The sequence below is a fragment of the Corvus brachyrhynchos genome, unplaced genomic scaffold (assembly GCF_000691975.1).
Source record: "Corvus brachyrhynchos isolate BGI_N302 unplaced genomic scaffold, ASM69197v1 scaffold34, whole genome shotgun sequence".
NCBI classification, from domain to species: Eukaryota; Metazoa; Chordata; class Aves; order Passeriformes; family Corvidae; genus Corvus; species Corvus brachyrhynchos.
Window position 1 is genome coordinate 584,522 of NW_008238126.1, and position 26,649 is coordinate 611,170.

The following is a 26,649-nucleotide window of genomic DNA, read 5'->3' on the forward strand; positions in this document are numbered from 1 at the left end:
TTCCCTTACCCCCTCCCTGAACCCATATGTAAGAGGTGGGAGACATCATCAGGTTTAGGTTTCCCTTTGTGTCCCCCAAGAGTGGGAGCAGCTACTTCAGGGGTTTGTGGCTTAGAGCAAATGTCCACTGACAAAGGAAGTACAGAGTCAGAGGTGATGCCTTTGAGAGAGAAGGTGGAGGCCAGATTCTTTAGAGCAGGATAAAGCAAATTCAAAGCTGATTCCTTTGAAGAAGTTATTTTCATTATCTTTGTACTATGGGTTGTACAGGCTGCATCTTCAGCCCTGATGTTCCTGGCAGTTCTAGACCTGTTCCTTTGGTGACAGGAAGGCTACAATTTCCCCGTTTCCTTGGTTGCATCTTGTGTTAGTGATTGTTGGAATCACCTTTGATACTGGACCTAAAATCAACTGAATGGTATTAAAGAGAAACAAGAATTTTCTCAGTCTTCCATGCAAGGATGTTTTGAAAGCCTCTATGAGATTGTCTGAGTACTTCATATGGGATAAATTTATGTATGCAACATATTTAACTAATGGATTAAAAATAAATGTTCCAGGATCTCCAAAGTGCACTTAAATTATTTGTCTCTGGTGCTTGGGCTGGTAAGGAAGCTCTATGTATTGGTTGTGTTTAGGAAGAAAGAAAAACTGTAGATTGAAAGGTCCAAGGACTATTTGGAATGTGTTTGGGCTTCACAGTTGATGCATAGATATGGGGCCTATACTTTATTGTAAACATCTATATAAATATTCTTGTGGTCCTAAAGGTTAGTATGATGTAGAGTGAAAGAGGTGATGGAGATGCCTATCAGAGGATTTTCTACTCACATGCACTTGGGGATTGGCTTCATGCTCCATAACTGAAGACCAATGACAAAGTTATTATGTTGAAGGCTCTAAATATTTGTTGCTGAATACATGCAAAAGAATGTTTCTTAAAGAAAATATATTAAATCATTGACTACTATATCTTCCCATTTTCAATAAAGAATTGTCCTATTTCCTCTTTTATTGTAATTCTATCTATCTGTGTATCTATCTTACATTGTTCAAATTTTTTATCCTGACTGGGAGTTTTTAAGCCCAAGAGCAACTGTCTGCATTGTGAAGCTGATAAACTGAAGCACAAAGGAATGAAAATCTTACCCATGATCATAGAGAAAAGGTCATAACAGGGTGAGGAGCTGAACTGAACCGAAGTTCAGGATCTTGACTGTTATGCTGCTCTCTGCACGTCTGCTGAAGTACAACTTTTCAGTTAATTAAAATTCCAGAGAATTGTAGAGGAGAGGTCAGCTGTAGGAGAGCTTGGGTGCTAAAAGGCAAACTGCACTGAACAAAGAGCACAGGTGTGGGGATGTGCGTGAAGAAAAAGGTGTGGGGACATCAGGAGCAGGATGGGCTTGGTCTGTGTGAAGAATTGGAGAGTTGCAGTGGCAGGAAAGGGGTTGTGTAAAGGAGGAACAGCAAAATCCAGTGATGGATAAAGTAGAATTGAACTGTTGAAGGCAGAAGGTGGTGGTGACTTTAACTTGGATGTTTGCCCTGTCAAAAAAGATGTAAACCAGACAGCTGGGATGGCTGTTTTCAGGAGGCTTCTTGGAGAGAAGCTAGAGCTGTGACAGGGTAGATCAAAGATAGATCTTGTCTTGGCTGGTTAATGCCTTGAGGCCATGGGTTTGCCAGTGCTTGTGCCATAACCCACAAATGAGACTTTGATGGTCTGAATGGGTGTCCCTGGGAGTGGTGGGATTGGAGAAATGCAGTAGTTTCCCATTGTACTCTTGTAGTGCTTTTGGCTTTGCAGAAAGAAATTTGGAGATGCTTACAGACTGCAAGAAGATCTGGTGAAGAACAGTGGTCAAAGAAGTTAAAGGAATTTCTAAGTTCAATTATGATTTTACAAAACTAATTGTCTTCAGAGAAAAAAAGCCAGAAAATGTGCTTTTACCATTGATCAAAATCTCAGAGCAACAAAATAAATGATCTGTGGGAAATGTTTCAGTGATTTTAAAAACTGCTTTATGAAATTGGCTGCTGTACTGGACATGAATTTGGTCTTACAAGGTTGCTACTAAATAATTGAAATTTAAACTTCATTTAATTCTGGATACTGCCTTGCTATTTGGAAAATATTAGAAACATTAGAAGAAATCTATACTGAGGAGGGAATGCAGAGACCTTGAACTTGAGAAACCAGAATCGGAGCAAGAAACAGCAGGACAATCACAGTGCACAAGGCCCAAGGAAAGATAAGGAGAGAAGGACGGTAAACTTAACCACATAAAAAACTGCAAATGCTTCTTCCCCAGCCAGAATGATAATTATTCTTTCAGTAAAAAAAAAAAATTCTCCCATGGAGAGCCAGGCTAGATATGGCACTTGCGAGTGTTTTGTACATCTAATTCCCAGTTAACAGGACTGTGGCTGGCTGATACTGTCTTATCAAAAGGTCATTTCTGTTCCCATGGGGTTGACTGTAGCTTCCAGTGCAATCCAGACCCTGCAAGCCAGAGCAGAGTGGAGCAGCTGGCTGGTTTCCCCAAGGTCAGCCAGCTGAAAAAGAGAGTGGAGCTGCCTCCTGGCTGGGTTCCCAAGGCCGGCTGGCTGAAGAGGAAAGTACAAGTGGGAAAGTGAAGTTGCATCAGCTCCTCCAATATAACAGATTATCTAAGAGTTTAAGCCTCCCCCGAGGCCTTGAAATAATTGTGATTTTGCCATATTTGACGGTAGCCAAATCATGACCTTGCTATGTTCTGAGAAGGGTGAATAAGTGAACGTAAGAAGCCTCCTTGTTTATTGGGATGAACTGCAGGAATAATAGTGGTGGCTTCTCCTCCTTCCTGTGCAAACAAAGTGTGTACAAACTCCAGGTATTACTCATTCCTCTCCTCTGTCTAATGCACTCTTGAGCTGTGCAGAGTCAGAGAGCTGTGCTGAGGAAACTCTGGATACCATTTAAGTTCTTCTGCAGAGCAGAGAAGCAGCAGAGACCAAATCATTTGCTGCCTAGCTTCATTGTCAAAAGGCCTTCACAGCTAGTGAGATCTCCTCAAGCATCTTCTGGGGTTGCCATATAATCTGAAGCCCCAAGAGAAAACAAGGAATGCTACAAATTATGGTGTGGGAACTCAGTGCCACCACCACTGTCAGAGAAAAGCAGTACCTCAACTCCCTTTCCAAGAGCAGGGTAGAGCAGAGCTTTAGTCTGACCAGATGCAAATATTTAAATCAATGCTTGGTGGTGCAGTAGAATGTCCTGCTCAATAAACTGACAATCAAAGAACCATTAGGAGTAGTAATCCATCCTGAGCAACCTGAAAACTGCATGTCCAGATGCTCCTTTAACAGTTTGCAACAAATTTCTAGATGAAATTTATTATTTTCCGGAAGGAAGAACAATTTAAAAAATGATGAGACCTAACCTCAGCTGATCAGGTTTTATTAAATTTAAAATTCAACATTATGAAATGTACCCTCTACAGGTGTACATCAGGCACAGTGATACCTAATAAAAGAGAAGGATTGCTAGAGATATTATCTTTACAAGACATTTTCCATTAGGAAAGAAATCTTTCTCCCTCAGAACAAAATGGGTATGTGTGTTTCACCCTTAAAAGTGATATGAAAAACAAACTGAGGCTTATTCACCAAATCTGAGGTCAATATACCCTCCAAAACCACCTCATATTAGAAAATTATCAACCGTTATATTTTAGTTGAAGTGATGATTCAACAGGATTTGCATACTCTGACTTAACCCATTATCTGTTGATTGACCTAAGGATTATCCAAAATCAGGTAAAATATTTTAAAGTATGTGCTTTTGTTAAAGCTAATGCAATGCAGTTTTGCATCATTTAAAATGTGCTACTTCCCACATTTTCTAACATCTTTAATGAGGATACATCCTAAATAGGTGTATAATATGCTTAAGCAGATAGAGGTTAATGTTTATTTTACAATCAAAGGTCAGTAACTAGAATGTTGGATTTGGTACATATGAAACATCAGGATGATGAATGGGTCTTAAATAATTATTTTAATGGGAACATAAAGTAAATCTGCTTTGTTGCTTTATTCCTCTGAAAAATTAAGGATATGTTTTCATTGTAAGAATTAGAATTTAACAAACAATTCTGATAATGTAGTAAAGAAAGGTATTTCATACAAATTATTCCATAATATTGAACAATGAAGAACAATAAAGAATTTCCATGGACTAACCTAGGAATAAGGCCCTTCAAACACCACAAAACATACAGTGGTATCCTTCTCCCTTCTGCTCTGCCTCTCTTTATCCCCTCTCTTCCCAGGCTCCCCTCCACCCTCACCTACTTCCAAAACAAGGTAGCAGTGCTGGAAAATCATCAAATGGGATTTAATGAGAAACCACAGCAGATACACAGCTGAGTGCACTGGAAAGAGATCCAGTGAGCAATAATGAGATAGACCTTTCAGCTAATTGTGCCTAATAATCTATTAGTGTAGGAGTAGGTTGGTGCTGGAACTATTTTTAGTTTGGGAATTTTTGCATCTTTACTGTATTTGTTTTTAAGTTGCAACACTTTTTATAATTCCTGTAATTTCAAAGTCATGGGGAACCTATGGTAGCAAGTAATTATTGTAATATTATGGGTTGGTGGTTCCTATCTGGTCTTAGCCAGCAGGCATACACATTGTAAAGCTGGTGTACAGAGGTGTCTGGGTTGGTAAACAGAGCAAAGAGCCTGAGGTGGAACACTGGACCATCTTTTTATTTTCTGCAGGGTATTTTTACACAACTATATTGAAGTATGCATGTGGCAAAAGTATTGTCCCTCTTGTTCTCTCAAAATGTTGGAAGAAAGATTTTAGTCCCATCTGTACTGATCTGCTATTCTTTGAAAACCCAGAACAAATCAGAGCTGGTCGTACATGAGCTGCATACCTGTCTTTAATGTATGTATTACAAATTTGGGTAACCTACTAGGGCTGCAGCTTTTAAGTTGATTCTAAAATTCTTGTAAGTTATTTCTAAAATATTTTTGGTATCCCTAAATCACTGAAGTTGGAAGGGATACCTCAAGATTCTCTAGTCCACGCCCCTGCCCCAAGCAGAATCAGCTGGAGCCAGATGCCCAGGGCCATGTCTTGTTGGGTTTCAAGTATCTCTGAGAATGGAGACTTTGCAACCCTTTTGGGGAGCCTGTTCCAGTGTTTGATCACCCTCACAGTAAAAAAGTGGGTTTGTGTGCTCAGATGGAAATTTGTATCTTTTAATTTGCTCTCATCCTGTCAATGGGCACCATGGAGAAGAGCCTGGCTCCATCTTTTTCATTCCCTCCCATCAGGTATTTATAAACTTTGATAGATTTTCCCCACCTCGAGTCATCTCTGTTCCAGACTGAACAGTTCCAGCTCTCTCAACCTTTCCTCGTATGAAAGACTGAAAGATGTTCCAGTCTCTTGCTCACAGCTAATGAGTACTTTTGAAGCATCACCCAATTCATCAATGTAGTTGAGAGTTTTCAGCTGATTGGCCAATAGAAATTTATTTGTCTTTTAATGTCTTTTAATCTTTAAAATGTTATCAAATTCAATGCTGTCAGGATAACAGTTCTTTCATTTAAAGACAATAAGAAAATTTAAGTGTGTGATTACTTTATCAAAGTTAAAATATCTCTCTTTTTCTCCTCTCTTCTCTCTTTTTCTTTTGGACAATGTTCTTGTTAGACTGTGGGTTGCAAAGTCCTGGCTCTGTATTTTTGAGATGGATTCTTTGCTTCAGACCAGCAATCAGCCCAGCTCACCTCTCTTGTCTCTACTTTCCATGTGCTCCTTAAGGAAGCTCAGTTCAATGTCCCTGCCTCCATGCTTGACAAGTCACACTTTCTTTCCTTGCTAGGGCAGCTTATTTTCTCTAAACTTAGTTCTATAAGGATCCTTAGAGCAAAAATATTATTTCCTCCATTAATTTATTCTAACTGTTTTACAGGAACTATTGTCCGACGGCATCAGATTCCACTTCCACCTCCTCATGAGGACCAGTTCTATACTATACATCATTTCAATATCAACACAGAAGTAACCTTTTATGGCCGAAAATATAAGATTATAGATTGTGATCTGTACACAAAAAACTTCCTGAGGAAGATAGGAATCCGAGTAAATCCTCCTGCAAGCCGTCCGGATGACCCATACACCACAGAGCGGCAAAAGGTCAGGGGAGGCAGCAGCAGCAAAAACTTGATTTGAATAAAACTTGATTTGAATGCATATTAGTAATATGCATCACATAAATTATTTCTTTAATATCAAATAGAAAGTAGCTATTTTAACATAGTAAATCCCAAGAGAAAACTTGGATTTAAAAATTTTGGTATGTGGCTCATTGTACTATATAAATAATTTTCTCCTGATGTGTTCACACTCCTTTTAAAACAGAACAAAATTAATTAGGAAAAATAATAGAAACCTTTCAGTATCACCCTGAAAAGAAAAAAAAAAGAGTACCTCTTACATGTTTTACTGGAATTTACATATGCTACTTGATTTTGTTTGAGCTAATCTAATGATAATATACACTTTTAAAGTGTTTAAAAGAAGATCTAATTGGAATTGTGGTTGCAGCACACCCATGGCTTTCTGCAGACTCCTTTCTCCTGTTCATATGTTATCTTTCACCTCTACTCCTACATGTTTTTAACAGCTCTTTGCACATGTAAAGCAAATTGTTTTGCCATTCAGAACCCAGTGCTCTGCAGTTTTAAGACTTGTGAGGTTTTATTTGGTTCCCTCTTTTGTAAGTGTATGGGAATGCATATACACAAACATACACACCTCCAAGAGTCTCACTCAGGACTCCTACATTCTATGTGCATTCCCCTTTACAGGATTTGTTTGTTTGTTTGTTTGTTTTTTCTCTGGGAGTAGTAATGGGAGTGATGTTTTCTGTCGGGAATAATGACAGTTTCTTTCAGTTCTGTTTTTCTTGATGAATATGAGCGCAGATGGCACTTGACCTGACTCTTAGGACTCTTGGCCCATGATGTGCAGCCTGTTTTGACAGATCCAACCTGGTCCTGTGAAAGCAGCAAATACTCCCTGTGTCTGCGGCATCCTTAGTGCTCCCAGGGAGAAAACTGCTGTAGGTTTCAGCAGCAGTAATGGAAGGTGACTGTGACTGAGATGTGTAGGACAATTTCCATGTCTCTGAGGCACTCTCAGGCCAACACTTTGGTTTCTCTTCGTTCATGCTGCCAGGCTTGTGCAGTCCCCCAGTGAAAAGCAGCATCTGTAATACATCTGGTTCTGTGTTGTGGTGACTCAGTCTGGCCGTGGGTTTCTTACTCAGCCCCTGTAGGTAACAGCTGTGTATATAAACACATACTGAGTTGTCTTGATACCGTCAGACTGTGTCAACATTATGTGTGGTACTGCATAACCCACTTAGATTTTATTTTTTTTTAAACAACATGCAAAACATTCAAGTATTGGGCATATCTGTGCCTAAAGAGAATGGAGAGGGGGAAAGGGTTTGAGAAATAAGAGCATCAGAAGTTAAAAAGTGGCTAAAATCTATGTCTTCATGTTGTTGGGGAATTATTGAAAAGTTATTTAGCAGGTTCTGGCTGCCTTATGCTTTCACTTTTCTGTGCCTAATTTGTAGAAAGTAATTTTTTTTTTTGATTGCTCTGGACTACTTTGAGCAAAATTAAATTGGTTTTTACTGGACTCCTAATACATGGCCAGAAAACGAAGGTATGAAGGAAGGTAAGGAATGGGATGGGATAGAAAATGAGGCCAGTGAAAAGTTCAGCAAACCATTTAGACTCATATTTCACAGAATTACAGAATCATTTAGGTTAGAAAAGACCTCTGAGATCATCAAGTCCAACCTGTGAATCCCCACCTTGTTAAGCAGACCAGAGCACTGAGTGCCACATCCCAGTGTTCCTTGAACACCTCCAGGGATGGTGGCTCCACCACCTCCCTGGGCAGCCCCTTCCAATGCTTAACAATCCTTTCCATGCAGAAATTCCTCCTGTATTGTTGGAGATGGTATTCCATGGATGACAATAGTGTTACCTGGTTCAGTGTTTGTTTGCTTATTGCATCTTCAAGGGTCAGGAAGGAGGAAAGAGAGCTCTGGGAAGGTAAACAACTGAGTTGTAGCATATATGCCTGAAATAGAATGAGTGCTGCAGATCAGCAGGGACACTGGCAGGCAAAACTTGGTTCTTCTTTCCTTATTTTAAGATTTGATGCTCTGAAAGAATGGGACTTTTCCCTCTCAGATTTTTAGGGCCAGAAGATCTGTTAGTGGATTAAGAGAAATTTAGACAATTATATGTACTGTCTATAGTCAACGTTTTTTTTGTGTTCAGACAGTTCAGGTTACATTTTCTCATCAATGTCTGTCACCATTCATCTTTGGAAGCAATTTTGTAGATGAGAAGGATTATCTTGTCCCTTTTAATGCACTTTGGACATGTGGATTTTGACTTAGGAAAAACACTCTGTTCAGGTCACCATTTATATATGTGAGCTAACATTATGTAAATGCAGTGCTTGGATTGGACCATCATCCTGGGATCCAGTTCAACACACTGCCACTGGTTTTGCAGCAACCACGACTGCAGGAAGTGCCTTGTCCTAGGTCATGTCAGCTGGAAAGTATCTTTAGCTGAAGATCTGCTGTTCCTTGTCAGACCTATGGGTGTGTTTTGAGAGGAGAACAAACACATCCAGTACCTGCCAACTGTATAACATGAATCAAAAGTTAAAAATCTATGTTTTAAAGTCTTTAAAGAAAGATTGTCTTTAAAGAAAGACAGAAAATACCAAAGGGAAAAGAACAAATTAATTCTTTACACCATATTATCTATAAGAAATAATTTTCAAGGAAGTTAATCAGAAGAGTGATGCTATTTGGCATTTTAGTCATCTGATTACCACGGGCAGTTTCTTGAAAATATGAGCTGTACTGTAAATAATTTAACAATTCTCTGATCTAGAGGACCTTGTTGCAAGAAAAACAAGGATTAAAACCAATCCAAAATTGTTTTCATATTTTTTCTGAGGGCACAGCAACCCTGTAAATACTTCTTTGATAATGACATAAATAGTGTTTCATGTATTGTAATGGTGTGGTGTCATTTGAAAATCCTCAACCCATGTTCTAAGGTTAGACAGTACCATGCTGTCATGATCCTGTTTGTAAGAGCAAATAATTAAAAATATGTTTCTCTTAATTTCTCCTTTACCAGAGACATTTGGCGAGCACGAATCCTTTGCACCCTTATGAGCGCTTTGACACTTTGAAACAATTTCTGGAGTTTGATGGACAAGTTTTAGGGTTTTCTTGTGTGTGGCATGACCCAGAATCCCGGCTTTCTGGCCCACGGGAACTTGTTCTTCGTTATTATTTGGCTGATGATACCATTGATATAAGAGAAATTTTGCCAGTAAACTCAGGCCGGGATACAGTTCCATATTTCCTCAAAAGAGATAAGCTTCCAAAGGTGAGGAAAGAAAATTTCAAATTCTTCTACTAATTAAGAACTATTGAATGTTTTGTTTTGAAAATCCTGTATTAGGATTGTAATGATATTTAGAAAGTGTTTTCTGAGTATTAATGATAATTGCATGATTTAGGATTTGCACACATTCATATAGTAGCTTAATAAGTGATGGAAAAATATCTTTAGGCTTGTCATGCTTAAACTAAAAGGAGCATTTAGGCAGAGAGATGTCCTATGATTTTCTTTCTCCTGTATTAATGTATTAAGGTAACTGTATTAATAAAGCTCTGCCATAATGGGGACTAGAAAATGAATTAATATTGATAAGCTTATGTTAAACTGAGGTGAATTCAGATTTGATCAATGACTTACATTTGCAGCCATTGGAAAAGTCAGTTTTGTATTCTATAACATTACCTCTTTGTAGCAAATCTAGTGTGATTTCCTGAAACTGAGTTTCTGGGTTTGGAACCTTAAGCAAAATCAGTTAAAATCAATAGAATCCATCAATAAGCTTTGTTGGGCATTAATCATGAGAAAGGCTCCACTCAGAGAAATCTTCAAAGGGTTTGTGTCCTCCATAACCTGTTATGATTATAAAATTACTGATCTGGATACACTTCTGTATCACCCCAGACAGATCCTGATGATAGAATAACATCAGCCAACAGGTGGAATAAAATACTGGGAATCTCTTCCTCCTTTTCTTCTGACACTGATAATCTATTTGTGATGCCATAGATGTATGTGAGATTTTATAGTAAAAACCTACCAGCAAAATATTACATTTTTCTTACCCTGTGAGTCCTGTGTTCTGAGATGCTGATTTAGCAGTGGCTCTGTGATACGAGACCCCTTCTACAGCTGAGGTGCATGTTGCAATTTTAAGGACTGGTTTCTTGCTCTGGAAATTTTGAGAATGGCAGCAGAGGAATCAGTAGTTGTGGTGTCAGGGGAGGTGGTAAGACAAAATAACTCATTTTGATTACCCTGAATCAGGAGTTAGTTCATAATTTTAAAAAATGTAACATAAATGTGTATTAAGCTTGATATTACTGGGATAAATTACTACTGTAATTTTAAAACTCACTATAGAAACAAAAATACATCTTTGCCAACAGAATCACGCTAACTTAAATCTGCTGTGTTTGTGCAGTGGATAGGGCCAGCCTTGGATGGTTCTTTGCATGTTTTTATAATTATTACCAATCAAAATAATAGCCTTTAGAGCAGATGTTGACAACGATGTGATACTTTGGGTGTGCTGACCTTTGCTTTCTGTTTGCTTCCAAGAGAAAGGAGATTTTATCCTTGGATAGAGATTAAGATTCTGAATGCTGCTTCTGGCATAAGTACTGGCATTGGGAATAAACACTGGCTTTTAGGTTTGGTGGTAGAATCTTAGAATTTACTAAAAATTCTCCCAGGAAAATACTACAGTAACAGTCCGTGTATAACAAACCTGCTGGTTCTAAGGTAACAGAATTCTCTTTCTTCACTGTCACCTGTATTTCTGAAGGGTTGGTCTCTTTCCTTGCAGAGTGCTCCCGCTCCTCTGTATCATCCAGGCACCATCACCAATCACACTCTGCTCAATGTGTTGGGAAGGTCAGAAAGAAACAAAGGCTGGTACCTGCGGGACATTCTGCAGGTCAGATATTGTTGAACGCTTCCAGCTGTTGAATATAGTAGTTTTTGTAATTTCTGTGGTTGTTATCCTCTGCAACAAAGAGAGTCATTTATAGAATTGTGCTGCCATTGGAAAATAGCTCAAATGAGAACTACTGAGATTCACTCTGTTAAATCCCACATTTGTAAAAGTGAAGGAGCTTAACGGGGTGAAATATACTTGCCAATAGACTTTTAAGGTTATGTGTTAAATCACACGCAATAAATGACCTGGGTTTTAAGAAAGGTTGTGTGATTCTGAGATTTATGGAACTGCTGTATAAATGTTCCTTCTTTTATTAGACAGGAGCAGTGCGTCGGGAATTTTACAAAGACAATGACTTGAAAATAGGGGCAGTAATTAATGTTTGGGGAAGGCAGATATTAATCTGTGATTGTGATGAATTTACTAAAGAACATTACAGGAGAAAGTATGGAATTGGTAAGTAGTGATAATTATCCTTTCCTTATGAGCATTTTTATAGTTCTGAGTTTAACAGACCTGTCTTCAAATTTCCTTACTGACAAAACATATTCATTAAAACCTTTAGCAATAACAATCTATTGTAGGCTGTTAGCAGCAAAGCAGTAATTTTGCAGGTAATCCAGAAGAGCTTTCTTATACATTGCTCCATTGAAAACTAACACATAACGTACGTGTTCTGCTCCTAATGCCTCTATTTGAAAACTACAGTGACAAAATAGTCGTATGGATAGACTGCCATTTATTCTTCTCTCCTTCCCCCTCCCCTTCCAATAGCTGTGTGTGCAGTCAGAAAATAATAAAGAACATGTAGTAAGTGGGTAAGTAGAATGAGCTCAATTATTCCCCCTTATACTATGTTTCATTTTATATGAATGTCAAAATCCTCACATAATAAGATTTTCTGACATGACAGTTTTAGTATATGACTATTGCTTTTTACAATGCAGTTTTGAGTATTCTGGACCATTAGAGTGTATCCTGTGAAGTTCCAGCATTAAATTCTGGAAACATTTAGCAACTATGTCCATTATGGAAAAGCATTTTGGAGATGAATAACAATAGGGGCTTTCATTTATCTGTCTTTGAATGTCCCCAGTCAGACTTGCTAATGGTTCCATCATGGACATCTTCCTGCAAAAATGACTTAGTTATTTTCTGGCCGTTTATCCATTCAATAAATATAGCTGAGCATCTGACTATTCAGAGATGGTTGGAAGAATGCTACTATGGCCTTTCCCTGCCACTGTGAAATAAAACACCTGAGCAGACTATTTCTGTTACCTTGTGATCAGATAGAGTGTGTGTGTGCATCAGAGCTTGTCTGCTGCATTGGGGGAATTAAATGGTGTAGCATTGCCATTCAAACACTAAATTTCTTAATTGGCAAAATATTTCTCATTAGGAATTTTTCAATAATACCTTGGCATGTCTGTACCAAACTGAACCTGTTCTTGCCAGTGTGTGAAGAAGCTGTGTCCAATAACCGTGATATTATCTGTAATAGCAGCAAATTTAACTCTAGAGATGGAAAATAGGGGGTTCTGCTCTGAGAATTTCTTCAGCCAAGACCACTGCTGCTTTTTGGCAGCAATATCCTCTGTCTGAACAAATTATCCTGAACAGAGAAAGGGGACTTCTTACTCAGGGCAGGCAATAAATGAAATGCAGCTGACCATCCTGGATCAAACAAGTAGTGCAACCAAGTAATACACAAATGCAAAGACCCTTCCCTTCCTCTAATGCTGGCTCGGTAATTACTGTTTATGTCTCTGGATGTTAAAGTTAGGTGGTTAGCGAGTTAGGGGAATTCAGAAGTTGCTGATGTGCAGAATTCTAGAAAACTGGGACTGTAGGTGGTCTAGTCTGTTCCTGTTCTGAAGTAAAGGAGATTTCTTTGCCTCCTGAGGTATCTTGTCCTAACCTCATAGTTAAAAATGCTGCTTAAAAGCTGCTCTGAAGCTGGTTTGTGTAAACTGAGAGAGTAAATTTTTTCTCTTATCTCTGTTGGACTTGGAAGAACAACTGCTCAGTATCCTCTTTTTATAATAACCTCTTACATATCTGAACACTATTCCAATACAAAACCTTATTCCCCTGCTCCCATCCCAGGCCATTTACTGCTATGAGAAAACCTTTCAGTCTTTCTCCATAGTCCATTCTTTTCTATCTGTGATAATTTTTCTCAGTGCTCTCTCCAGTTTCTCTGCCTCCTTGACACCAAACACACAAAGATGTGCTCTAGCTGAGACCTTTGGGCCACTGGGAAGTGTCTTACACATACCTTTAAGGATATATGATGGCAGAGACTCTGACTAACATGGAAAACCATCCATCTTGATGCAACCTGTCTTGTTCACAGAAAATACTTTCTTAGAGCTAAGGGACTCACACTTTGCTGTAAAGTTCTTTTCTGCTTTCCCCACAAGGATTAAAAAAACGTAGATATGGCTTTTTAACTGGAAGGGACCAGGAGTAGAATCAGGGTAGGTTTTGTCTTAGAAGCAGGTTTTTAGAGAGAACTAGTGAGTGTTCACCTTTTACTCTTAGTGATTTACACATTTTGTGTATGTCTGAGGATGTACAAGGTATTCTCAGTGGGCTCTGTCCCACAAAGCACTCGGAATTCCACTCCGATCCAATTAAACACTGGAACGGACTTAATTGCAATTCCAGTCCAGGGAGACCATTTACTTGAGCAAGAGTAAGCAAGTAGATAAATTAGTTCTTACATCAAGGCACAGTACTCAGCACCTCATGGCATCAATCCAGCTGTTTTGTTACTGTGTTTTTACATTACTCCCCTTCAATTTATACTTTTCTGCCAAAGCCATTAAAGAGGCTGACATTTATTTTTGAGTCTGCAGTTTCAGCACAAATTGCTTGCCCACAGAATCTGCCTTTTAGGAGAATGAAAAGTTTAGATTTCTCTTGAAGAACATGATGTATTTCTAATGTGGGGTTTGCCTGTTTTAATATGTTCGTTAAAAGCAGAGTTTTTCCATGCATAAACGTGGCTAATGCTCTTCAGTAGGAAGCTGATGGCATTACTGTCACCCAGAAGTACTATGAATGCAAGAGAAAATGTATTTATGTGTGATATTACCTGTCCAGACTTGCTAGTGCAGGCTCAGAGGAGGAGAAAAAGACTCTGTAGCCGTAGAGGTGTTGTGGACACCCTGCTGAAATGGGAAATAGGCTGATGTACAGTGGGGGGAAGCTGGTGCTCGTCCATCTCACTTAATACAGAATCTTAGCACAGAGTATTAAGTATTCGTTCTTAAATAACAGATTACTCAAGATGGAACAAAACCAGTAAAATCTGGTTTCCTACTGCTTTTTTTTCTCTGTCCCGGCACCTCCCAAGCCTGGCTGTTGAGCCTTTTCACAGCACCCTGCAATCCCTCTCCTGTCCTGGCTCTCCACCCCTCCCACCCCCTCATTTCTCAGGCTCTGTCCCTGACCCGCTGCCGGGGCAGAGCTGTGTGCTCTTGGCCAGGCAGCTGCTCCTGGATAACAGGGATAACAGCTGACTCCTTGCTTTCCCCTCAGCGAGGCATTAAAGCCTGCTGCCAATTTTCACAAAGCTCTTCAGAGGTCAGTATCTCTGGTGTTTAACCTCTCCACTACACGTGGTGGAGACCAAGCAGCAGCTTCTAAATATACTTGGGCATATACAGATGCTTTTTTTACTCAGGTAACTGTAATAATCATGAAGTAAGACTGTAAATGGAGATTTTCTTTGAATCAGGATAAATGCTGTCATGTTTCAGCTGCATGGACAGTTCTGTGAGCACTAGGTTTTCTTTAATCCTGCATGTAGAAGTTGTGGACATGTATTTTTTGCCTTCTTATTTTAGTTCTTACCTCAGTTGTGAAGCAGATGCTCACTAGAAGCAGTCTCAGCTGTACATCTCCTCTGATGTACAGAGAATACCATGCTAACTGCCATCTCCCCAGGTTATCGCCACCTCTTTATATTGTCCAAGTCTAGTGGGATTTCTTTTTCCTGCTCCTGGCTTTAAAGTTCAGAGGTGCCTGTCTTCTTCCTCTGAAAGCAGATTTTCTTTCCTGCTTCTGTACACTGATGTTCAGTGTAGTTATCATTCTAATCCAAAATATGTAGCACTTGACTCTTCCTTGAAATATGGTCTTATCTAACACACTAGGGTTTTCCTGCAGTTCTTTGAAGAGGGCAGAAGGTAATCTCACACTATATACCAAAATCTCAGAATGTATATTGAAACTGAAAGCTGACAAGTCCATTCAAACTGGTTTAATGCTGCCTTTCTGGCAACAAATTCTTCTTGAGGACTTTAGTTTTTCTTACTAAGAAGACTTTGCTATCTTCAGATTGTTTATATGCTAAAGATGTGGCTGGAGCTGTTTTGTTTCTTGCTGTTCCCAGCGCTTGTTCCAATCTCACTCAGGTTTTGATGTCGTGAGAAAGCTAGAAGTATGTGGTCCATGTTTGCTAAACGAGGTGGAATAACCCCCCAAGTTACTGCAGTAACAAGGGATGAAACTATGGATGGCAAAAATACCTATGCTGCTCTTTCTGGAAGTAGAAATTTGTAATCTCGGTCTTTCGCTTTACTCTCTACCCACTCTAAATTCACACTGAAAATGTTACAGCCTGGAAGAAGTGAGAATTGATTCCTTTCCAGACTGGACAGAGGTAATTTTCTTAAACACCAGTGATCACCTTGAGAAGAGTGCATTTTGTGTGTAAGTGCCAGCTGTCTGATTCTGCCGTAATACTGTGAGGCAGAGCAAAGATGAAACGAGTTTTGAGCTCTGGTAGCTGGCTCTTCATAAGTAGCAGAAATGAGTTTTTGACTAGTTTTGTAGCCTGTATTTCTCCATGGCAATTTCCTTCTGAATTTCTTCGTTCACAGGAGAGAATATGAATATATAATCCTTTAAAATCCTGGAAAATATAGGTGACACAAGGCTGGATGTTTGTAATTTTCTCTTTAGTGAGCCTAGTCAGGTGGGGGTCAGTCTCTTCTCCCAGGTAACAAGTGACAGGACAAGATGAAACAGCCTCAAGTTGCACCAGGGGAGGTTTACATTGGATATTAGGAAAAATTTCTTGACTGAAAGGGTTGTCAAACTAGAACAGGCTGTCCAGGGAAGTAGTGGAGTCACTGTCTCTGGAAGCATTCAAAAAACGTGTTGATGTAGTCCTTAGGGACATGTTTTAGTGGTGGACCTGACAGTGGTGGGTTAATGGCTGGACTTGGTGATCTCAGAGGTCTTTTCTAAAATAAGTGATTCTATGAGTCTATGAATAACACAAGATCATTTTACTTCAGGGATGAGATGGGAACCAAAGGGCTGAGCTTCCCTTTGGATTTCACTTACTCCAAGCTTCACTTGTGAGGGATTCAACACATCCCCCAGGGATAAAACATTATTCCTCTTAATATGTGGTATCCTTCTAGTTTATAAATCTAATTTCCATTCACATGTGCTCAAGTTTACAAAAGGGAAAATGCTTTAGTGTCTTTTAATGAAAGCCTTATGCGTGGGTGTGAATGTGCACACTGTGACCAGCGTGTAAACACAGGAGCTTCTTGTCCTCTGCGTCCAGGGGTCCCGCACAGGTGCCCTGATGCCCCGAGCGCTTTTGGCAGGATCTGTGACACCTGAGCAAAGAGGAGGGGCTTGTGTCTGCCGAAGTACGCTGTTCCATATTGCATAACTACAAAAGCGGCGCTCGGGCCGATGAGCAGCACCAGCCCCCGCCGCCTCCGCCGCGCTGCCACCGGGTGGCGCTGTAGGAGCGCGGAGCCGCCGTTCCTGGTGCCGCTGCCGGCGCGGGAATGGGGAATCCAGCGGAGAATCCAGCCGGGAATCTCGCGGGAGGGACCCCGTGTGCTACCTGCGGTGCTCAGCATCTGAGGGCTTCGGGCTTTGCTTTCCGCCTCCGTCTATGCCGATTTATAGGCTCCGTGTTTTTATGGTATCAGGAATTGCCTGTATCAGGCAATTCACAGCTGCGGAGCTGTGAAAATGTGGTGTTTTGGTCACAGTGTCTAGAAAATAGGGGTCTCATAAAGTTTAGTGGGAATCTCACGAGGTTTAATGAGAACAAGTGCAAGGTGCTGCACCTGGGCTGGGGCAACCCCCGGTATCAATCCAGGCTGTGGGATGAGCAGATCCAGAGCATCCAGGCTGAGAAGGACTTGGGGTTGCTGGTGGATGAGGGGCTGGACATACCCCGGCCATGTGCCCTCGCAGCCCAGAGGTCAAGGGTGTGCCGGGCTGTATCCAGAGCACCGTGAGCAGCAGGTAAGGGGGAGATTCTGCCTCTCCGCTCTGCTCTTCTGAGACCCCACCTGCAGTTCTGCATCCAGCCCTGGGGTGCCAGGACACGGACCCATTGGAGAGAGTCTAGAGAAGGCACCAAGATGATTAGAGGGAAGGAACACCTCTCCTACCCGGAATGCCCGAGAGAATTGGGGCTCTTCAGCCTGGAGAAGAGAAGGCTTTGGGGTGAACTAATTGTGGCCTTCCAGAACCTGAAGGGAACTGACAGAGAGAGACTTTACAAGGGCCTGGAGTGATAGGACAAGGGGGAATGGCTTCAAATTGAGATTAGATAGCAACCTATTAGAGATCAGATGATTAGATGTTAGGAGGAAGTTCTGTGCTGTGAGGTTGGTAAGGCACTGGAACAGATTGTCCGGAGAAGTTGCAGATGCCCTGTCCAGAGCAGGTCCGGAGAAGGGCAATGGAGCTGGGGAGAGGTCTGGACCCCAAGTACTGTGAGGAATGACTGAGGGAGCTGGAGGTGTTCAGCCTGCAGAAAAAGAGGCTTGGGGTGACCTTGTTACTCTCTACTACTCCCTGAAAGGAGGTTGGAACCAGGTGGAGCTTGGGCTCTTCTCCCAAGAAACCAGCAACAGGACAAGAGGAAATAGTCTCAAGCTGTACCAGGAGAGGTTTAGGCTGGAAATTAGGAAGAAATTCATCACAGAAAGAGTGATTAGACTTCGGAATGGGCTGCTCAGGGAAGTGGTGGGGTCACCTGCAGGTGTTTAAGGAAGGACTGGACATTGCACTCAGTGCCACGGTCTGGTTGGACTTGATGACCTCAGATGGTCAAATTGATTCTGTGATCCCTGGAAGAGTTCAAAACCAGGCTGTATGGGGCTCTGAGCAACCTGGTCTAGCAGAAGCTGTCCCTGCTCATGACAGGGGGGGTTGGAACAAAATGATCTTTAAGGTACCTTCCAGCCCAAACCATTCTATGAGTCTCTGATTTTGGTGCATGTTTACACACACACTTACTCTTTCAGGTGCAAATGGCTTTGAAAATTTCTGAATGATCTTTCTTTGGGCTTGGCCTTTTTGCTTCTGAATCACAGAAAGGGCACATGTAGTTTTTATGGAGAAGAATGTTGGTGTGGTTTTGCAAAACTGCTTTTTGACTGACTCAGGTGAAAGTATCAGCTTTTTGAGGCAGACCATATTCTTCTAAGAAGTAAGGGCTAAAGGAGAACTCGTGTTTTCAGGCTAATGAAAAACTCTGACATCTGAATGCTTGCTTTATTTTTAAACTCACACTGCTGTTAGGCAAGTCAGATTTTAGGAGTGCTGTGCTTTGATCTTCCGATATAGCCGTGTTTAAAACATTTTAATCACAAACCAGTTCAGTATTCCAGGTGACAGTACTTTTGTCATCCTCCTCTATTTGCACTGAAACCCATGCAACAAGTTTAGGTTACCCATCTCTCTTCAGTTCTGGGTAGAAAAGTTAAGGTTTTTTTTAAAAAAGCCTTTGTTTCATGTGATCCACTTTTATACACTGGTCTCATATAGCTCTTATATCCCTCTGACCTGAAGCTGACCCTGTGCTGAGCAGGAGACCTCCCAAGGTCCTGTCCAGCCTAAGTTATCCTGTGTTCCTATGGCTGATGTTTTCATGTCCCTCAGGTCTGCCCATTTGCTTTCTCCCATATGCAAGTTCCCTTTTTTCCTCTCACCTTTTCAATTTTCCATCAACCTCATTTAAGCAGCAGACTGAGCTCCTCTGTTAAGTTTTATGTGAACGCACTGGAAGCTGTCCTGCAGCAGAAGGGCAGTGCAGGGGTGCAACAAGGGGCCAAATGGGACAAGAGTTTCACCAAGAGAGGAGTAACGAGGGTCAGGGAAGCAGCATTTTGGGAGCTACCTCTGTGGGAACTGAGTGCAGGTCCCTGACCAGATGTGCCTCTGCCGAGTCAGGACAGCTCCTGCTTTGTTCCTGGGATGGTCAGGACCACTGATCACTGTGAGACAAGACTTGAGTCTGGGGAAAATAAGGAAAAACAAAGCTTCTAAAACTCTGGATATAGTGAGTTGTGGACTGAAGTTATTTGCTTTAGTGTACCAAAGACTTTTTATATATAGGTATGTTTTAAATAATGAATACAATTTTATTTATTTATGTATTTATTTTCCTCTGCCCAAAAGCACATGGCAGGAAACTCATAAACCAGTTATTTACTTAATCATGTTGTCTCAAAGGATAAAACTGAAAAATTAATTTAGAATTTTTAATTTACTATTTTATCCCATTTTGAAACTGTATTTGTCTTTCATTTTGCCTGTGTATCTTAATGATATTTTTCAAGCATTTTAAGATTATAGATGAAATCCTGAAACCCTTGAAGAAATAATTTTGCTGTTGGCTCCATGGAGCCTTTTTCTACCCTCTAACAGTAGGAGGGATGCTGGTTTGACTTTGATCAGTGGTCTGTTACAGAAATAGGCTAATAAGTATTCATATTGGAAGTTTAAATCCTTGGTAACATGGCTTCATAACAGCAGTAACAAATAAGTCTTGCTCTCTTTGCTGCAGTGGATTTCACCCCAGTTCAGTATAAGACTCCACCACCTCCAGAACCAGAAAGAACTCTTCCTCCTTACAATGGATTTGGTTCTGAAGAAGATTCTTTGAGCTCCTGTAGGGGTTTGGTTATCAAGCCTGCCCATAAGGATTACAGGAAATTCCTGGTGAAAGACAGGTATTTTCTGTGAAAAATAATTTCAATTTTTTAAATTATGTAATTTTGTGAAGGAGATACATGTTATGTAGGGATGTGATTTTTTTTCAGCAAAATAGACAGCTCATCAGACTTGTAAGGGACAGGTGCATGAGACCTGGGTTAGTGACATGGTACTCCAATTTTCTGCAAACTCTGCAAAATTTCTCTTTGGAGAAGGCAAATATTATGACCCTTCCATCCTCTACCTCCTTCCCTCTGCCGTCTTCAGTGGGAGTTTGACGGAAATCTTAGTCCAGGCATTAGTCAGGAATTTTGTATGATCCAGCAGACCAACACAGATTTGTTTTTCTGTTTGACTTTCTAATGCTTGTTTTTTTTTTCTGTCTGCTGGATTTCTTGCATTTTACTGTAGCACTACTAAAGCTTTAACCCTTTACTTTCCATTTTGAAATGCTTTGTCAGGCAGCAGTCGTTGAAGCCAAAGCAAAAAAGCAAAGTCTCCTGCTAAAGATTCACCTGCAGAACCTCTGTAAATGAGGAAAGCTGTTAGAAAAGGCTCGGGAATGTATTGATAGTTCACACATAGACACTGCAAATTATTTAAAACACAATCATTTAATAAATATCCAACTAAGAAGATCATCTGGTGGACCTGAATTTGTGGGAGATAATCCTAGTATTAATTGCTATTCAGAATTTAGTTTGAAAATATACACACCTAAATGTGTTTTTCCTTTATAAATTTTCTGGAAAGAAACTTGGGGCTTGATCTGTAACTCAGCTTGAATAAAAATTAATTGCAGACCTGTGGCAGAGAAGCAATTTTCCCCTGAAAAGTATTCCTTTCTATCTGGCTGACTCTATCTGGTTCTGTTAATTTAAGCTGAAAATGGTTTTTGACGAAGTGGTGAATCTTATGCCATTTTCCTTCTTGGTGCAGTAATAACACAATGAATGTATGTTACAAAACTCAGGAGAAGGCATCTCATAGGGGTGAGAACTTTTCTCGTACTCTGTTTTTGAGTTCTTACCTGTTCCTTTGGTTTTTCAGATATGGCATGGATAGTAACATACTGCGCTATGGGGCGAAACTCATCACGGACAGTCCTATTGACAAGGATCGGAAATTTATTATTTCCTACTTCCTGAGGGATGACAGCATTTTAGTATTTGAATATGCAGAGAGAAACTCAGGTAAGATGTAGCAATGTATCTAATCAGTCCCAGTTCCCCTGATCATTTGGTTGGACTTTACTGTAAACATTGTGGCCAGACTCAGCAGTAGCAGAAGCAGGGATGTGGATTTTTAAATGCAATGGGAATTACATCAGCAGGCCTGCTGCATTATCCTGCATAGCTGGATGTCATAGTAATTCATGATCTTCCTCACTCAGAATTACATTGTTCATTGCATGACAGTACTTCACAATATCCTTTGGGAACTGCAAGTGTAATGCACTAGAACTTTTATTGCATTTTAATTTGAAAATCTGACCCTTAAACATTTGTTTTTGTTGTGGATAACATACAGGAACAGTATTGTAACTGATGATAAATAGGGACAGGAAATATAAGACATCAAGAAAGAAAGACTAAATCCTTTGTTTTGCAAAATTGTGTTATGAAACCTATACAGCATCCATTGTATAGAAGCAACTCATGAAAGCTACACAGCTATGACGCATTCTAACATACTTTACCATTAATCATGGAGTGCTGAGCATTTAAATAGGGAAGATTGCCCTGTGCTAGAGTCTGGATTTGTGTTTGTGTACAATACTGAACTGTATTCCAAGAGCCAGACTGTGTTTAAGTGACAAATAAATGCTTTGTTACTTCTCAGTTGCTTGAGCCCATTTATCCTATTGCTGGAGCATGGTCATCAAATGTTGTCATGTTTAAATTCTTTTTGGCCACTGTTGCTCATTTTAGGCTGCCTCCAGTTGAGGATATGAAAGGTTTTGTGATTTTCAAGCATCTTTTCATTTTTCTGAAGTGTCTTGTGCACAGATGGAAGGACAGAGCAGTGGGAAGGGTGTCAGAAGTCATTCTGTAATTCAGAGAGATGGGGGAACTTTGGCTAAGCATGACCCTGTTGGAGAGATTAGTGTCTTTCTGTGAAGCCCACAAAACATCTTCAGCAACAGTTTCAGAGCAGTTAACATCCAGAAGTGCCTTTTCAATCCAAAGAACCTCTGATGGCATCTCTGCTTGTATCCAACTATATTATGAGTGCATAAATAGGCACCTCACCCCCAAATAAAATACAATAAATTCTCTGAGAAGTGTTTGGAAGAGGTGTAGAGTACCTGCTTAGGACTTCAGTGAGCATTCCCAGTTAGTCCTGCTCCACTACAACATCAAGATTCGGCACTTTTATGGCAGCAGTGTCTTGTTATCAATATTTTACTCACTTCCTGGCATCCAGTGGCCTGTAATTTATGGAACTTCTTCTGTTGCAGCTAACTACACACACAGAGTTATGTATGTATTTAATATGTAATGCTGCTGTGAGGCTCAAGAGCAGCTCAGTTCTCCACCAGTGAATGACACATTTGATTGGCATTTTTTATGTCTGGAGACATAAACGGTGCTAAAGGTACAGCTGCACTGTTAAATTGAAGAAGTCTAGGGAACAGTTTGAATTTTGGACTCCAAGCATGTGTACTGCCTGTTCAGTCACTTCTAGTTCTCCTTTGCACTATTTCAACTAGACAAGGCCCCAAAGTGCCTTGAATACACAGTAATAATAGCTGTAACCTGAGACCCCAGATTTATCCCACAGAGAAGAGTCAAAGCCACACACTGCAGTGCAGATGTGGTCAGCTGGTCAAGCCATCAGCAGCATGGGTGCAAGGCCAGAGATTGCTGCCTGCCTTCCTTTCAGTTTGGAATGAGAATTTGTGCTGGGATTTCATCTGGGAGCCCATTGAACACTGCTGGTCAAATAAAATGTGAAACAATAAATGGACAAATTTTCTCACTAATAGTAATAAATGCTTCAAGGCACACATGAAAGGCATGTGTCTGTAAGTGGACTTCTAACTTCCCTGGGCTGTTAAAATGGATGGAGTAGCTGATTTTTAGAGGTCATAGAAAGGTGAAATGGAAGGATGTGGCTAAGAACTGGCCATTGGAGAGTTTAGTGAGAACTGCATTGAAGAGGCAGGATGAAGAGTAGGGATGTGGTGGAGGAGGTAGAGCAGCAGTTGGAAAGAGGCCTGGGGCTGCAGAAGTTTCTTTGTTCTCACCTTCCTTTTCTTTCTACTTCTTTTCTCTAACTATCCCTCCCTCATTTTAGTCATGTCTGAAGGAAAAGTGTATAATTTTCTTCAATGTTAAGAATGAGAAGGCTTTGCAGAGGTCAGGTAAGAGTGGCTAAGGAGAAAGAGTAAAGCATCCAAAGTAACAACCTGGCCATCGCTTTTGTGCACAGGTTCAGAGGGCTATTTTTGCCTTTTTATTTATATGAGCTGGTACAAAGTAATACTTCAGATCTCAGTCCTAAAATGGAAGTAATAAGTTGCTCTTAGTTTTCCCTGTTCAGCAACCTGAAGTACTTCACTCTATGAAACTCTATGAAATTCACAGGGCTGGACATCTTGAAGCACTTCTTGAGATGGGGATCAAAGCATGAGAACTTTGGCTCCCCATGAAGAAGATCACAACCCCTTTTTTACTCAGTGTAAGACCCAGCCAACAGCTGTACAAACACCTGCAAACTCTGATCTGATCTTAATGGAAGAGGGTCTTTCGTGGTGGTGTTTATTTTGTGCTTTGAGCCTGGCTTTTGTAGATTTCCATCAAAACTCCTTATCAGGTTTCAGTGTAAAATCTCTAACTTAATGAGATATTTTCAGTCATTTTTCTTTATACCACTTGTAATGTATTAACCTGTAACATTTAAAAAACCATTATGGGATAGAAGTAGGTTTCCAGTATAAGTGCACAATTGCAGGGAAATAGAGAGGCAGGAGTGAATTTCCAATCTTACAAAGACATATTAAATATTAAAAACAGTTGCCAGGATTATATAACCTAAAATTTCTTATTTGTTTTTATAGCTGGGTGAAAAGGAATGTGTTAACATTAGAGTCACATTAATGATTTGAATTGTTTTTTGGTTCAAGCAAGGACTGATGATTACCATAGTGGAGGGGTTTTTGTCTTTTATGGTGCTAATAAAGCAATTAAGACGGACATCTGCTCCAAACTCTGGTTTAATAAGTAGTTTGGGTTTCACATTCTTTTATAATTTTGACTATAAAAGGCATTTGATTACACTGTTCAATAGCCTTTTACTGGACTTACATCACTATCTGACATTAGGGCATCATTAAATATTACTAAAGTAAGATTTTGGCTTTTGACTTTTGGCTTGGAAGCTCAAGTATCAACAGGAAGCAAACCCCAGAGTTGTTGTAGGGCACATATCCCAGTGAAACTAAACATGGGACAGAAGGTTTTCCAGAAAGCTTGGTACATGCAGTGCAGTCCTGTGGTACACCAGAAGTTAATACAGGAAAGTGAAATGTTCCTTTTAGCATCTTACCTACCCTTGAGTACATCGTGCAGTTTCTAGTGACACAAATAAAATCATTAGACTGTGACAAGGAACCATGTGGCATACCCACCTCACAAAGCAATGAGCAGATCACAATTAAATTGCATTGGCAGAACAATGTGTGGAAGACAGGGTCATGTCACTCCTATGTTTTTAAAAAATTTCAAAAGCCCTTTAAAAGAAATTAGAATTACAGTGCACCGGAATTCACCATCTTTGTAGGACAGCACTCTCTTAAGTTTTGATTTTTATTTTCCTTTTTCTGCTTTTAACTGCCTTTTAACTGCTTTTAACTATTTTCCTTTTTCTGCCTTTAGTTTAAGGATAATTGCCTACATCTTACTTTTTGGATCTTAGGTTTCTCAAGGGCCAGTTCCAAGGCTGGCAACAGAGTTATGGGAACGATTTGAAGAGGCACATTTCTGTCCCATTTTAAAGAAAAGAAAAGCAGGGAAGGTGTTTGGCAGGCATTCAAATGAGACATGTCACAGAGTGTGCACAATGTAACAGTTGCTGTGGACACTGGCAGAGACAGTCCTTTTAGCAATGAGAGGGAGGGGAAGAGAATGTTCTGAGACAGGAAACTGGAGCACAAAACATGGTATTTAAATACAAATCATCTGATTTGGGGTGTCTTTTTGTTGATGGCTTGGAGGTTTTTGTGTGTGAGGGTTTTTTTTTTTCCAAGTAAAGCTGTAATTAACTATTTTTAATTCTATTCCCATAGGGATACCTGGTGGGAAGTTCCTGGAAAGAGGTTGCATTAAGAAGCCTGGGCAGGAACTCTTTAAGAGTGAGCCATCTGAATACTACAAGGCTCAGGATCTGTTTGTTGGAGCCAGAGTTTGTTTCCATGGTCACAACTTTCTTTTGGTGGATGCTGATGAATACACGTTCAACTACATGGAGAAGAATGCAAATGAGGTGAAGTAGGCTCTTGTTAATTTGTTATCTCTCAGGACTGTGGTTTATCCATATATTGTTCAGAATTATTTGTTTCCTCACCCAAAGTCCGCAGCCCAGTGCTCTCTGTCGAGCAATGGATTTAGGAGATGCCAGCTGGGAGTGCATGCAAGTCTGGCCACTCTTTACTGTCCATTTCCTTTTCCTTTCTCAGAATCCACTCAGGCTGCATTAGGGGTTGTGACAAGGGATATCCCTGCCTATTCCTTCTTGAGGCTGTTTATGAACCTCTTGAGTTGATCTAACCCTTGCTGAACCTACAGATGCTGTCAGCTTTCACAATTTTCTGTGGCAGTAAGTTGAAAAGTTCACTGCTGCTATGAAAAACAAATATTTGATAAAAGAAGTATCTTTTATCTGTTTTAAACCAGCCTCCAACTAGTTTCAAGGCCAGTTCTAGTGTTCTGGGGTTTGGTTAAGATCCCCATTCACCTGATGCACCACCTTCATAATTTTGTAAATCTAGGACATTCTTCCCCTTCAGCCTAATCCTGTCCTAGTCCTTCAGAGTCTCACCTGTTTTATTCTGTCCTTGCAAAGTAACTGTGAGGTGTGGAGGCTGGAACAGTGTATGGTACTCCAGGTTTGGACACATCCAATTTAGTCTTACTGATGAGGCTATTTTGTCCTGATTTGATTTTTTGAGTTCATACCTATTTTTCTGTCAAAACGTTTCCCTTGTAATATTAGAAATTCATATCACAGTCAGGAATTCAAGTTTACAGTGTTCATTGTCTTTTTTGTTGCCTTCAGAGGGGAGAGCAACAATAAATTGTGAGCTGGGATGCATCTGCTGATTTATGCTTTAGCAGAATGGTGCAATTTTTTTTGTAAATTAATGTGGATTACCACCATCTGCCTTCCCTGGAACAACGAGGAAGATCTGAAAAATGCTTTTGGATGTAAAATGCTAAGGCTGCTAAATGCTTTAAGCAGGAAAAGACAAAGCTGAAGCCTTAAAAA

At 40.2% G+C, this 26,649-nt stretch overlaps 1 protein-coding gene across 1 annotated transcript in view; it reads left to right on the forward strand.

The window, feature by feature from the left end:
- EFHC2 (EF-hand domain containing 2) overlaps positions 1-26,649 on the forward strand; it is a 59,056-nt gene that overhangs the window by 14,984 nt on the left and 17,423 nt on the right. The window contains exons 4-10 of the mRNA XM_017733423.1: positions 5,981-6,204; positions 9,255-9,509; positions 11,050-11,160; positions 11,481-11,619; positions 20,012-20,177; positions 21,211-21,353; positions 25,451-25,647. Coding sequence (XP_017588912.1) covers positions 5,981-6,204; positions 9,255-9,509; positions 11,050-11,160; positions 11,481-11,619; positions 20,012-20,177; positions 21,211-21,353; positions 25,451-25,647 — 1,235 coding nt within the window. The remainder of the gene's footprint in view (positions 1-5,980; positions 6,205-9,254; positions 9,510-11,049; positions 11,161-11,480; positions 11,620-20,011; positions 20,178-21,210; positions 21,354-25,450; positions 25,648-26,649) is intronic.